This window comes from Eubalaena glacialis, chromosome 7 (genome assembly GCF_028564815.1).
Source record: "Eubalaena glacialis isolate mEubGla1 chromosome 7, mEubGla1.1.hap2.+ XY, whole genome shotgun sequence".
NCBI lineage: Eukaryota > Metazoa > Chordata > Mammalia > Artiodactyla > Balaenidae > Eubalaena > Eubalaena glacialis.
In genome coordinates, this window is record NC_083722.1 from 109221542 (window position 1) to 109237393 (window position 15852).

At 41.2% G+C, this 15852-nt stretch overlaps 1 protein-coding gene across 1 annotated transcript in view; it reads right to left on the reverse strand.

Annotated features, from left to right (window-relative positions):
• C7H3orf20 (chromosome 7 C3orf20 homolog) overlaps positions 1 to 15852 on the reverse strand; it is a 77821-nt gene that overhangs the window by 47974 nt on the left and 13995 nt on the right. Inside the window, exons 6-7 of the mRNA XM_061195606.1 lie at positions 5955 to 6107; positions 5066 to 5186 (exon numbers count right to left, since the gene is read on the reverse strand). Coding sequence (XP_061051589.1) covers positions 5066 to 5186; positions 5955 to 6107 — 274 coding nt within the window. The remainder of the gene's footprint in view (positions 1 to 5065; positions 5187 to 5954; positions 6108 to 15852) is intronic.

Below are 15852 nucleotides of genomic sequence, written 5' to 3' on the forward strand. Positions count from 1 at the left end.
TGCAGTCACCAAATGTGTCACCACTCCTCCCCTGAGGAGGAGCCACCCTTTTTCATCACTTCCGAAAGGGTGGGATTTCCTAGGTAGCAGTCCCAGAGAAGAACACAGGGAGGGTGAGCTGCCCTTATAGCAACTGACTCCTTACTAAGAACTCTGTGGTCTGGAGTGAGTCCCAGTTCTGCCTCTGGTTAGCAAGCCACTGGGCCTCTCTGAAGCTCCCAATCTTCAGTATCAGAGTCAAAATGCTCGTGTTAGGTTCAAATAAGATAAAGATTATGGAAGTGGCTTTCTAAACCACAAAGGCCCACACCAAACACGAGCAGATATTGTCAGGATGTGGCAGAGCAACGCGCACGTAAGGCCCTGGATGGTTCAGGTGTGCAGAGAGTTATTTATGCACAGTGGCCCCACCGGGGCCTGGGCATCTGTAACTCTACAGCCCCTGACCTACACGTGCCCCAGAACTCCTCGGAACTAAGAAGGTGCTCTCCATCTTCACTCCTTCCATTTCCTTCTAGGATTCCACTTGCTGGTCCAAAGGTCCACACTCAGTTTCCTCACCACCCAGCCCCTTCCTCATTCTCTGCAGCCTGGGTGCTAGTCCCCTTCCACACCCTGAAAACATCTGATCCATGACCATCTTCCTGCCAAGTGTGTGACATCTTCAAACCTGTAGATCACCCTCACTTAAGAGAGACACTACCTGCTCCTGTTCTCCTTCTAGAGAGTGTAGAACAGAGCTGTGAGCTGTGGCTGGGAGCTTAAGCACTGTGGTTGGAAACTTTAGGCAGGTTGCTTTGCTTCTCTGAGCCTGGGGACAATAACACAATCTTTCTCTGGGGCACTAAGCAGATTTCACAGATAAAATAAGCAAAGGGCTTAGCTTGGTAGAGCTGTTTTTAATTATCTTGGCCCCTGGGTGGTTTCTCTTCCTCTTCCCAATGTCCCAATGATGGTGCTCTATGAACTCAGCCACTGCTCATCTTCCTGGGAGTTCGTAAGCCACATGTATATCACGTGTATATCATCCCCAATCTCTCAGTCTAGGTGAGGATCCCTGTCCAGAGAGAGATGTCCACTGAGCCCAATCAGCACATCAAAAACCATATGGGCCTCTGAGCCTCTCAGAAACTGCTTTGTTTCCACCCAGACACACACACTCCATGTGGAGTCATCTATAATTCCCTCTTCCTCTCATTTATCCCCTACAGCCCATTTCTGAATGCCACTGATTTATTTTACTGAAATGGTCCCTTTAAAAAATATTACTAATACCCTTCATCATGTCAAGTCTGGCTAGTAACTCCTTAACTAGTCTTTCTACTATCCCCATCTGCTGATCTTTCCCTCTCCCGTCAACCTTCCACATAAATGCTGGATGGAGCATACCAGCCCTCAGCTTAAAAACTAACCAGCTGGTTATACTCCCAGCATAGCTGAGTCAGCTCCTAACAGGCTGATCCTCCCACAGAACTTGGAAAAAATACAAAAAACAACTACCCAAAGGCTCAGAAGAGTAAGCAAAAGCAGGCAGATTTCAAAGAGTCAAAACTTAAAAGGATCAACATGGGATGAGTTCTTTCTGGCCCAAAGAACCAAAGGACAAAACGTGGGGTCAACTACAGTCACAGAAAAGTAAGGAGAGAATTACAGAAGGGACAGAGAAATAGAGTCCCAAATGCTATGATTAAACAGTCCACAGCTTTGGCTGATCCCCGAACCATGTGTGAGCAGTGCAAACTCAAGGCAGTTTACTTCCAGGGAAACAGAAGACTGAACTGAGATTTGAGCTGCTGCCCACTGCGGGTGAGACAAAGTTTGCATTATGAGTCTAAACAAGCCCATTGCCTGTTAAAACAAAAAAATCAACACTCTTCAGAGAAATACATCAGAACTCAGAGACTCTAAAACGTAATATCCACAATGTCAGCAATCCAAAATGACTCAACATGTGAAGAGCCAGTGAAGTGTGAGCTGTTCTCAAAGCAACAAATAACCAATCCTGCCTGATATGTCCCGGATGTTGAAATTACCAGACAAGGCTTTATAGCAGCTAACTTAACTATACTCAATAAGGCAAAGGAAAATATATTTGTAATGAAAAAAAATTAGGAAATCTCAGCAGAGAAACAGAAAATATAAAAAACAACTAAACAGAAATCATAGAGTTGAAAATAAATATCTGGAATTTTTAAACGTCACAGGATTAGCATAACAGCAGAATGGAAATGACAGAATAAAGTCAGTGAATTTGGAGATAGATCCATGTAAATTATCCAATCTGAAAAGTAAACAGAAAAATATTGAACAACAACAAAAAGAACAGAGACTCAGGGACCTTTGGGACAACATAAAAGGTCTAAAATACATGTAATTGGAGTCTCAGAAGAAAAGGAAAGAGACTGGAGTGCATTTTTTCCCTAAAATAACAGCAGAAGACTCCCCAAATTTGGTGAAAGATGTGAATTTACAGATTAAAGTAGCTCAGTAAACCCCAAACAGAATTTATATGAAGACAACCACATGCAGACACATCATAGTCAAACTTAGAAAACTGAAAGAGAAAATCTTGAAAGCAACTAGAGAAAATGAACAATGATTTGAATAACTACAGACTTCTCATCAGAAACTATGGAGGACAGACACAGTGGAACATCTTTAAAATGTTGATAGAAAAAAATGTCAACCAGAATTCCATATCTGGCAAAAATATTCTTTCATAAAGACATTTTTCACATGAAAGAAAACAGAATTTGTTGCCAGAAGATCTCCATTTCAAGAAATGCTAAAGGAAGTTTTTCAGGATGAAGAGAAATGATACCAGAGGGAAACTGTATTTTCAGAGAGGAATGAAAATGCTGGGAACGATAAATATCTGGGCAGAAACAGACTTGCCACTGCAGCCTCCAAGACAGCATGCAAACTTCTCAGCATGACATCCAATGCCTCTCACCTCCACCCCCCTGACACATACAGCTCTTGCCTACTTTTCTTTCATGAGAAGCACTTGTGAACTTTTAACAATGCCTCCCTGAGTCCCAACTCCAAGCCTTTACAGATGCTATTCCTCTATCCAGTGTGCTCTCCCTCCTTCTTATCTGTATCTATGAGAATAATATGCACACACACTCATGTTACAACTCAAGGCCACTCCTGACTGTACCAGCCCCTGTTGTGCATTTCTGTATGCAGCTCTAGGGAACAGAACAATGAACTAAAACACACTGCTGAAACACTTTAGTGTGTCAAAGCACCTTCCCCACCATTGTTTCATTTAGTTCTCACAGAAGCAGTGTGAGGCAGGAGGGAGGCTCTTGTGACCCACCTTGTATTGATGAGCCACCAAGACTCAGAGAAGCTGAGTGGTTTTCAGAAAGCTGCACACCCAGGGTTTGGCAAAGCTGACACTAGTACTTGGCTCCTCAGACCCTCATCCCAGAGTTCTCTGTCCACTTGGCCATACTGACATATAACGTATGGTGTCTGCCTGCAACCAATTTATAATCTTTTTGGATTGTAAACTTTCATACGACTACAAAAAGTTAAATAGTAAGGCAATAACTCAATACACCCCTGGACTGGGGATCTTGGACCTGGTCAAGCAATAGAAAGACTTGTGAAAACTACAAAATCCAGAACCCATGACAGACCAACTGAATCACAATCTCTCTAGGGCTGTGCCTGGGATCTATATTTTTGTTAAAGTCCCATGGGTGATTCTGATATGCAGCCACAACTGAGAACCTCTTCATTACATGACTAATTGTACAATGACTGAAATTTGTCATTTCAGTCCGGATTACTTTTTAATCCAGACAGTGGGCACTGGGAGAAGAGAGAAATGGGCGTGGACTGAAGTGCCATGAGGAGAGGAAGTCTGAGTAGGGCCTCGAAGGAGGGAAAATTTGGATTGGCAGAGAGAAAAGATGTATTATATTTCAGTCCAGTGGGGTAGGAAGGGTGAGACATGTTCAAGGAATTGAATGTTTCTGAGCAGAGGTATGGTCTACAGGAATCGAGATATAAGAATGAGAATCCAGTGGTCAATGTAGAGGATGAACAGGAAGGGCATGAGACAGGATGCTTGAGCCCTACCATGAACTCTAACAGTGCTTCTGTCTGTAACTCTTACCTTGGGTGGATTCTATGTTCTGTGATCTTTCTCTGAAACCCAACCCTATGAGCTTGTCCTTCTCTCACAGCCCTTATACTTTTCTACCACATATTCTTATTATTCCCCTAGATTTCTGAGTTCCTTGAGGGGTGCTGTCTATCTTTCTATCCCCTAGATTGGTGATTTTCAACAATGGGTGATTTTTGCCCCCCAGAGACATTTGGCACTGTCTGGAGAGATTTTTGGTTGCCACAACTAGGAGAGGGGGTACTCCTGGCATCTAGGGAGATAGTGGTAAATATCCTACAATGCACAGTTATTACAAAGGATTATCCATCTCAAAATGTCAGTCGTTCCGGGGATGAGAAACTCTGCCATAGGTAAAGTGACAAGCACACTTATTTGCTTTATTAGTATATTAAATGTATTAAGTTATTATTTAATATTAGTAATCAAACATTTATTATTTAATAACTCTTTGATGAATAGCTGAACAACCAAATGAATGAAAAAAGGATTTGTGTCTATCAGCTTCCTTTAACTCTCAGATTTTTTTCTTTCACAGATAGTAAAACTATAAAAACAAAAACTGGGGAGACCAACATAGAATTACTTTTCTTATTGCCACACATAGGCATTAAAAATAAAACTAGCAACTACTGTAACAGTTACTTCCTAAAATAAAGGACATTTTAACTATAAAATATAATATCATTAATAATAAAAATAAAACAGGAAGCATATTACCAAGAAAGGTCAGTACAGCAGTCAACAGTTGCTGTAGGCTGGTGAAAAGTTCACTTCAGCCAGCCCTGGACCACTGCCCATCAACGTGGGAACCTCTGAGATTATAAGCTCCTTGAGGCTAGGGCTCCTGTCATACAGGTAGCCCTTTGGCTCTTAATGCTGGGCAGCCCAGTGGCAAGCCCCACCTCTGCTGCCCATCCCTACCTTGTATTCCAGGGAGAGCAAAGTCTCCGTCTTGGAGGTCCAGCTCCACTTGTGGACTACATAGCCCTTGTAGTCATTGGTGGTCCCACCTTCCTCATCCAAGACCAAGACGTATGGGCAGCTAGGAGAGATACGTAAATGAGGAGCTTCCTCCAGGTCCCGGAAGGAAGCCCCCATCACTACAGGCTATAGGCAGGCAGGGCTCTGAGACTCTGCCCCAGCTGGAGGAACTGTGGACTCTTGCAGGTGGCCCTACTTACCCCGCCTAACATGGTCTGATGTCCCTTCACACCTGTTGATGCTACTGGGGAGTCTGTTGGGAAGGTCAGATCTGACGGAGATGGTGGAGGCTCAGGCCAAACCCAAGGGGGAGAGAAATGGAACGTGTGCCCGTAGCCCAGGAGCCTGAGCATATAAGATCTCAGGCACCAAAATGGGAAACAGAACATCTGTCACATGAAAGTAAGTCAATCCCTCCAAGAACAGTTCCTTAGGAAAATCAGACAAAATCAACATTTGGCTGCCAAGAATATGTGCTACCCATGGCCTCTCCTTCACTGCTTCCTAGTATAAAACACTTCTCTCCCCTAAAGAATTCTTCCATGAATCTAGCTAACAGTGAAGATCTTAGTGCTCTGGGGGGAACAAGTGGAGTAGGACTTGGGGAATTTCCCTTCTCATTGGCTATGACATGAATCCAGCAAGTAAGGGCCTCAAAGCACCTATGTCCCTACAGGCACTGCTTTGGCCCTGCCACACCGTCTTCCTAGACCTCTGGACACTGCCTGGTCCATCTTTTTCCCAGGGGCTCCTACTTTCCACCTCAGTGCCCCACTTTGTCACCCTCAGAGATACTTCCATGGGGCCAAGATTCCCTCAACCGACTCACCGGGCCTTCAGGTTGTAGTGAACACAGCCCTGGCCTTCAGCATTGAACATGGCCAGGAAGGAGAAGCTGGGTGTGTCATTAAAGAGGCAGGTGATGGCTCTCCCTCTGCAGCACGTGGGGATCTGACACACGGCGATGTTTCCGGAGGGATAGCTGGCAGAAACTGTTAAGTAGAACTAACAGAAAACTCTCAGAGTTCTGCTCTTAGGTGCCTCATGGAAAGCAAGTCTACATGTCAGTGTTTTAGCTGTTTGGTACATCATTCTCAGTCTTCTGCACTTTGCGTAAGTAACAACTAAATGACTATGGAACCAACCATGCCCTGGGTGCTTCCCTGTATCCTCTTTCTACTCCTCACAACCACCCTGTGGTAGGTACTATTACCTTCATCTCACAGATGAGTAGGGTTTCCCTGCATGTCAGGGGTTTCCTGGGATGCAGGACTTTCAGTGATAAAACCAGGAAAGTCCCAGACAAACCAGGGTAAGTTATTCACCCAACAGATGAGGAATCCAAGGTGCAGAGAAATGATCTGCCTTACATCACAGCACAGGAAGTGGCAGAGCCAGTATCTGAACTCTGAGGCCAGAGATATTTCTAATGCTGTTAGACTGCTTCCCCTTCTTACCAATCTAGAAGAGTAGACAATGTCTCCCTGTTCATTTCCTATTAAGGAGGCCGCAAGGAGCACTGGTCCTGACTAAAACAGATATGGTGTGGGCAGCTACTATCCTTTTTGCAGGAATTTCAGAAGTGCCCCAGACAGGAAGAATTTCAGTGATCCTACAATCCCACTCCTGGACATATATCCAGAGAAAACTATAATTCAAAAAGATACATGCACCCCAATGTTCACTGCAGCACTATTTACAATAGCCAAGACATGGAAGCAACCTACATGTCCACCGACAGATGAATGGATAAAGAAAATGTGTTATACACACACACACACACACACACACACACACACACACATACACACACGATGGAATATTACTCAGCCATAAAAAAGAATGAGATAATGACATTTGCAGCAACATATAGGACCTAGAGATTAACATACTAAGTACAGTAAGTCAGAGACAAAGACAAATATCATATGATATTGCTTATATGTGGAACCCTAAAAAAATGAACTTATTTACAAAACAGAAATAGTCCCACAGACATAGAAAACAAATCTATGGTTACCAAAGGGGAAAAGTGAGGGGAGGGATAAATTAGGAGTTTGGGATTAATATATACACACTCTTATATGTAAAATAGATAACCAACAAGGACCTACTGTATAGCACAGGGAACTATATTCAATATTTTATAATAACCTATAATGGAAAAGAATCTGAAAAATCATATATATATATACACATATAACTGAATCACTGTGCTGTATACCTAAAACTAACACAGCATTGTAAATCAACTATACTTCAATTTTTTAAAATTTAAAAATAAACAAATAAATAAATAAATAAATAAATATTAAACAAAAAATAAATTCATTAGATGGATTTAGCAGCATGCTGGAGCAGTAGAAGAAAAAAATCAGTGAACTTGAAGACAGAACAATTGAAATTATCCAGCTTGAGGAGCAAAAAGAAAAAAGAATGAAGAAAAATGAACAGAACCTAGGAGACCTGTGGGACACCACCAAGTAGACCAATATATGCATAACAGGAGTCCCAGAAGAAGTGAGGGGACAGAAAGAAATAATGGTTGAAAACTCCCCAATTTTTATGAAAGATATGACTCTATACATTCAAGAAGATCAACAAACTGCGAGTAGGATGAATTCAAAGACAGCCATGTTATTATCGAACTGCATAAAAACAAAGAAAGAATCTTGAAAGCAGCAAAAGAAGAGACTTGTCATGCACAAGGGATCCTTAATAAGATTAGTGGCCAAGTTCTCATCAGAAACCAAGAAGGCCAGAGGCACTGGGATGAAATATTTTAAAAGCTGAAAAATAAAAAAGCTATCAACCAAGGCTTCTATACTGAGTAAAACTATTCTTCAAAAATGAAGGAGAAATTAAGATTTTTTCAGATAAACTAAAGCTGAGAGAGTTCACCACTAGTACACCTGCCCTACAAAAAATGCTAAAAGGATTCCTTAAGGCTGAAATGAAAAAACACTTGACAGTAACTCCAAGACAAAGGAAAAAAGAACACCAGTAAGGGTAACTACATAAGTAAATATAAAATTCAGTATTATTATTTTGTTTATAATTCCTTTTTTCCTATATGATTTGAAAAAACAAATGCATAAAACAATACTTGTAAATCTATATTAATGGCAATGTATATATAAAGAGTTAATTTCTGTTAACAACAAAATAAAGGAGGAGGAATGGAGCTGCATAGGAGCAGAGTCTTATATGCCACTGAGGCTAAGTTGGTCTTAACTCAAACTAATATGTTGTCAAATGTAATTAGTTTCTTCAGGCTGCTGTAACTAAGTACCACAAACTGGGTGACTTGAACAGCATAAATTTATTCTCTCACAGTCTGGAGTCTAGAAGTCTGAAATCAAGGTGCTGATGGGGCCATATTCTTGGAGGCTCTGGGGAAGAACACTTCCTTGCCTCTTCCTATTTTTCTAGTGGTTACCAAGAATCTTAGCATTCCTTGGTTTATAGATGCATCATTCTAACCTCTATCTCAGTCATCACGTGGTGTTCTTCCCTCTGTGTGTGTCTGTTTTCTCTTCTTATAAGGACACCAGTGGATTAGGGCTCATTCTAATCCAGTATAACTGCATCTTAATAATTATATCTGCAAAGACCCTATTTCTAAATATGGTCATCTTCTGAGGTTCCAGGTAAACATAAATTTTTGTTAGACATTATTCAACCCATTATACCAGGGGAACCAATAAGAAAATAACTAGAAAGTGTGGAGAAAAGGAAATCAGAGAGCTACCATAGAATCCAGCAATCCCACTCTTGGACATATATCCAGAGAAAAACATGGTTCGAAAGGATACACGCACCCCAATGTTCATTGCAGCACTGTTTACAATAGCCAAGATATGGAAGCAACCTAAATGTCCACTGACAAATGAATGGATAAAGATGTGGTACATAAATACAATGGAATATTACTCAGCCGTTAAAAAGAATGAAATAAAGCCATTTGCAGCAACATGGATGGACCTAGAGATTATCATACCAAGTGAAGTAAGTAGGACAGGGAAAGACAAATATCATGTGATATCACTTATACGCTATATCCAAAAAGAAAAAAATGAAAGAAATGAACTTATTTACAAAACAGAAATAGACTCACAGACTTAGAGAAGGAACTTATGGTTACTGGGGAGAAGGGTGGGAGGAGGGATAGATTGGGAGTTTGGGATTGACATGTACACACTGCTGTATTTAAAATAAAATGCCTTGGGACTATCCTCGTGGTGCAGTGGTTAAGAATCCACCTGCCAATGCAGTGGACACGGGTTTGACCCCTGGTCCGGGAAGATCCCACACACCGCAGAGCAACTAAGCCCATGTGCCACAACTACTGAGCCTGCGCTCTAGAGCCCACGAGCCACAACTACTGAGCCCACGGGCCACAACTACTGAAGCCTGTGCGCCTAGGGCCCGTGCTCCGCAACAAGAGAAGCCACCACAATGAGAAGCCCATGCACAGCAACAAAGAGTAGCCCCCACTTGCCACAACTAGAGAAAGCCCGTGCATAGCAACAAAGACCCAATGCAGCCCCCATAAATAAATAAATAAATAAATAAAAATAAAATGCTTTTCCATGAAAAAGAAAGAAAACAAACAGCAAAATGGCAGAATTCAGTCCTCCCATATCATCAATTACTTTAAATATAAATGGATTAAACTCTCCAAACAAAGGCAGAGATCTGCCAAATGGATAAAAACAAAACAAAACATATTACTCAACTATATGCCATCTACAAGAGACTCACTTTAGATGCAAAGACACAACTAGGTTGAAAGTGAAATGATGGAAAAGGATATTCCACGCAAATAGTAACCAAAACAAAGGTGGCTATATTGATATCAGACAAAATAGATTTTAGTAAAAATTTTTACCAGAGACAAAGAAGGATATTATGTATTGAGAAAAGGACCAATACCTCAAGAAGATATAACAACTATAGACGTATAAACACCTAACAACAGAGCCCTAAAATATATAAAGCAAAAAGGCACAGAATTAGAGGAAGAAATAGTTCTACAATAAGAGAGACTTCACTACCTTGCTTTCAATAATGGCTAGAAAAACTAGACAGAAAATCAATAAAGAAACAGATGACTGGGCTTCCCTGGTGGTGCAGTGGTTAAGAATCCGCCTGCCAATGCAGTGAACACGGGTTCGATCCCTGGTCCGGGAAGATCCCATATGCTATGGAGCAACTAAGCCCGTGCGCCACAACTACTGAGCCTGCGCTCTAGAGCCCGTGAGCCACAACTACGGAGCCTGCGAGCCACAACTACTGAAGCCCGTGCCTAGAGCCCATGCTCCGCAACAAGGGAGGCCACCACAATGAGAAGCCCGCGCACCGCAATGAAGAGTGGCCCCCGCTTGCCGCAACCGGAGAAAGCCTGCGCGCAGCAACAAAGACCCAACACAGCCAAAAATAAATAAATAAATAAATACATTTATTTAAAAAAAAAAAAAAGAAACAGATGACTTGAACAATACTATAAACCAACTAGACCTACCAGGCATATACAGAACATTCCACTTGACAACAGGAGAATACATGTTCTTCTCAAGTTCACATGGATTGTTCTCTGGTTTACACAGTATGTTAGGCCACAAAACAAGTCTCAATAAATTTCAAAAGACTGGAACCATAAAGAGTATATTCTCTGACAACAGAATGAAACTAGAAATCACTGGCAGAAGGAAATTTAGAAAATTCACAGATAGGTGGAAATTAAGCACACACTTTTAAACAACTAATGGATAGAGAATAAATCACAAGGGAAATCAGAAAATACTTTGAGATAAATGAAAACAAAAACACAAAATACCAAAACTTATGGGATCAGGTGAAAGCAGTACTCAGAGAGAAATTTATAGCTATAAATATTCATATTATGACAGTCTCTAGGTCCAATCCATGTTGTTGCAAATGGCATTATTTCATTTTTTTATACAGCCTAGAGATTGTCATAGTGAGTGAAGTAAGTCAGACAGAGAAAGACAAATATCATATGATAGCACTTATATGTGGAATCTAAAAAAAATGGTACAAATGAACTTATTTACAAAATAGAAATACAGTCACATATGTAGAAAACAAACTTATGGTTACCAGGGGGGAAACAGGGTGGGGAGAGGGATAAACTGGGAGATTGGGATTGACATATACACACTACTATATAAAAAATAGATAACTAATAAGGACCTACTGTATAGCACAGGGAATTCTTTTCAATACTCTGTAATGACCTATATGGGAAAAGAATCTGAAAAAGAGTGGGTATAGTAAATCAATGATACTTCAATTTAAAAAAAGATAAAAAGATTAAAAATTTAAAAAACTAAGAGTGGATATACGTATAAGTGATTCACTTTGCTGTACAGCAGAAACTAACAACATTGTAAATCAACTATACTCCAATAAAATGTTTTAAATATTCATGTTAAAGGAGAAGAAAGATCTCAAATCAATAGCCCAACCTTCCACCATAATGAACTATAAAAAGAACAGCAAAGTAAAACTAAAGCTAGCAGAGGAATGAAATAATAAAGATTAGAGAAAAGAAAAACAAAACAGAGAACAGAAAAAACAATAGAGAGAACCGACAAAACCCAAAACTGGTTCTTTGAAAAGATCTGTAAAATTAACAAAACTTTAGCTACACTGACCGAGGGAAAAAAAAAAAAAGGAAGACTCAAATTCCTAAAACCAGAAATGAAAGTGGAGACATTACTACTGACCTTACAGAAATGAAAAAAGATCATAAGAGAATTATATGAAGATCTGTACCTCTACCAGTTAGGTAACCTAGTTGAAAAGGACCAATTTCTAGAAACATGTAAAGCAAAGTTGCAGGATACAACATCAACACATAGAAATAAGTTGTCCTTCGTGAACATGGGACGTCTTTCCATTCATTTCAGTCCTCTCTATTTCAGCAATATTTTATAGTTTTCAGTGTACGAGTTTTACACCTCCTTGGTTAAATTTATTCCAAAGTATTTAATCCTTTTTGATGTTATTGTAAACAGCATCATTTCCTTTTGTTCATAGCTTTTCTATTGTTGTTGTTGCTCATATAGCATTTCAGATCATTTGTTCCCAGTATTCATGGATTGGAAGAATTAATACTGTTAATGACAATGCTCCCCACAGTGATCTACAGATATTGGGTTGGCCAAAAAGTTTGTTTGGGTTTTTCTGTAACATCTTAGGGTCTTTTTGGCCAACCCAATACAATGCAATCCCTATCAATCCCACCAATCTTTTTTGCAGCAAAGGAAAACTTGATCCTAAAACTTGTACAGAATTGCAAGGGTACCCAAATAACCAAAATAATCTTGAAGAAAAGAATAAAGATGAAGGACCCACACTTACTGATTTCAACACTTACTACAAAGCGATAATAAAACAGTGTGGGGCTTCCCTGGTAGCGCAGTGGTTGAGAATCTGCCTACTAACGCAGGGGACACAGGTTCGAGCCCAGGTCTGGGAAGATCCCACATGCCGCGGAGCAACTAGGCCCGTGAGCCACAACTACTGAGCCTGCGCGTCTGTAGCCTGTGCTCCGCAACAAGAGAGGCCACGATAGTGAGAGGCCAGCGCACCGCGATGAAGAGTGGCCCCCGCTTGCCGCAACTAGAGAAAGCCCTAGCACAGAAACGAAGACCCAACATAGCAATCAATCAATCAATCAATCAAACTTTAAAAAAAAACAGTGTGGTACTGGTATAATAGACATATGTATCAACAGAACAGAATTGAGAGTCCAAAAATAAGCCCATATATCTATGGTCAATTGATTTTCAACAAGGGCGACAAGACCATTCAATGAGGGAAAGAATAGTTTCTTCAACAAATAGTGCTGGGACAACTGGGAACCACATGCAAAAGAACGAAGTTGGACCCTTACTCATACCATATGCAAAGATCAACTGAAAAATGGATCAGAGATCTAGACGTAAGAGCTATAACTATAAAGCTCTTAGAAAAAACAGAAGAATAAGGAATAGTTTCTTAGATACAAAATCCAAAAATATAGAAAAACTGGACTTCATCAAAATTTAAATCTTTTGTATATCAAAGGATGCTATCAAGAGTATGAAAAGACACCTCACAGTACAGGAAAAAAATATGCAAATCATATATCTGATAAGGGCCTAGTATCCACAATATAAAAAGAACTCTCACAACTTAATCAAAAAATGGGCAAAGGACTTGAATACACATTTCTACAAAGAAGATTATACAAAGAAGGCACATGAAAATGCTCCTAATCATTAGCTATTAGGGAAATGCAAGTCAAAACCATGACAAGATATCACTTCACACCCACTAGAATGGCTGGAATTTAAAAATTGGAAAGTATCAAGTATAGTCAAGGATGTGGAGAAACTGAAACCCTCACACATTGCTGGTGGGAATGTAAAATGGTGCAGCCACTTTGGAAAACATTCTGAATGTTTTCATAATAAGTTAATAAGTTAAATATAGAATTATCATATGACCCAGTGATTCCACTCCTAGTTATAGACCGAAAAGAAATGAAAACAGTGTGCAAATAAAAACTTCTCCAAGAATGTTCATAGCAGCATTATTCTCACTAGCCAAATGGTGGAAGCAATCTAATGTCCGTAAATGAAAGAATGGATTTTAAAAAGTGGTATATCCATACAATAGAATATTAGTCAGCCACAAAAAGGAAGGAAATTCTGACACGTTACAACATGTATGAATCTTGAAAACATTATGTTAAGTGAAGGAAGCCAGGCATAAAAGGCCACATACTGTAAGATTCCATTTATATGAGATGTCCAGAATAGGCAAATCCATAGAGACAAAAAAACAGATTGGTGGTTGCCCCTGTGGGTAGGGGGAAATGAGGAGTGATCAATTAATGGGTATAGGGTTTTCTTTTGGGGTGAACTCAATAGAGGAGTTGGTTGCACAACACTGTAAATGTGCTAAATGCCACTAAATTGTACACATTAAGAGGACTTTATGTCATGTGAATTTCACCCCAATCAAAAAAACAAAAGGAGGGAATTCCCTGGAGGTCCAGTGGTTAGGACTCTGTGCGCCCACTGCCAAGGGCTGGGGTTCGATCCCTGGTCGGGGAACTGGGAGAACTGATGCATACTACAACATGGAAGAACCTCGAAAACATTATGCTAAGTGAAAGAAGCCAGATAAAAAGGCCACATACTGTGTGACTCCATTTATATGCAATGTCTGGAATAGGGAAATGCATAGAGACAGAAAGCAGATGAGCAGTTGCCAGGGACTGTGGGGGAGGGGAAATGGGGAGTGACTGCTTAATAGGTACAGGGTTTCCTTCTGAAGTGATGAAAAAGTGCTGGAAACTAGATAGTGGTGATGGTTGTACAACACTATGAACGCCACTGAATTGTACACTTCAAAATGCTTAAAACGGTAAATGTTATGTGCATTTTACCATATTAAAAAAAAATGTGCACCACACACAGCAGTTCTGAGTGCTCAACAAATCCCTAAAGGAACAGCACTTAGCACAGTACTGGGCACATGGTGATTATGGTTTGTTTTTAATGTGGTGAGTTTGTATCTTTGTATGAAAAAAGGACTTGAGGGAAGTTTGACAGGAGACTCAGCCATTGAGGACAGAGATCCAAGGAGATGCTGACAGCCCAAATGAAAGGGATGCCGGGATGGTTCTGGGGTCTGACACTGACCAGTGCAAACCCACTGGGGCTTGGAGCCTTTTGGCAATCCAAGGGCAGACACATCACTTCTACCTGAGAGTTTTGCCCAGCAGTCTCCGTGAAGACAGAATTAGCTGCCGAGTCCAGGGTTCTGTGGAACCCATGAGGGAGGGAAGTGCCTCCCAAACATTTTCTCTACTCCAGAGGGATCCAACACCTGCACGTGTGTTTTGGCCATTTGATCACAGTAACACAGATGTTGTCCTTCAAGATCACTGGGTCCAACTTCCTCACCTTATAATGGAGAGAAGTGAGGCCCAGAGAGATGGAATGGCTTGTGCAGGGTCACCAAGAAGAACTGGGCCTAGAATCCAGGCCTCCTGGGACTCCCACAGCAGAAATACATTAATGACCAAGATCACTGGGGTCTGAGTCAAGCGCACCAGCATCGATGGCCTGAGGCCTGGGGTGGTCCCAGCAGGGGCTCCTTGGGATTCTGTGGCAGGCGAGGGAACACGGATCCCAGCAGGCTGGGCTGCAGTACCTTGATCCCCTGATCTACACTTGTCCACCCCTCTCTGGTCCTGCCAATAGCAACCTAATTCACAGACACAGCTTCACGAGCTCAGGGCGATGGTCCCATTCAATGCAGTGTGGAGTAAGAAAAGGGGGGAGAGGGAGCCCCATGACCCCTGTGAGCAGCAGCTGCCTGGGAAGGTGTGTGCTGAGTTCAATGCACAAGGTGCCCTGGAAGCAGGGCTGAGCAGAGGGTAATGAATGCACTCATTTATGGTCAGAGAAACAAAAGGACTCCTTTGACAGGCACTGCAATTCTGAATTCCCAGTTCAGTGAGGAGGAGGCCAAAGGAAGCGAGTGGGGCCATGGCCAGGCAGGCCTGCTGGGCCACCTGTTGAGACAGTTCAGAGAGCCACCTCCCTCTAAGGTAAAGTGGTACATTCACTCCATTCCATTAATCATTGCATATAATACTCGATAAACATCTGTGAATGAAGAAAGCAATCTGATTCCATTCA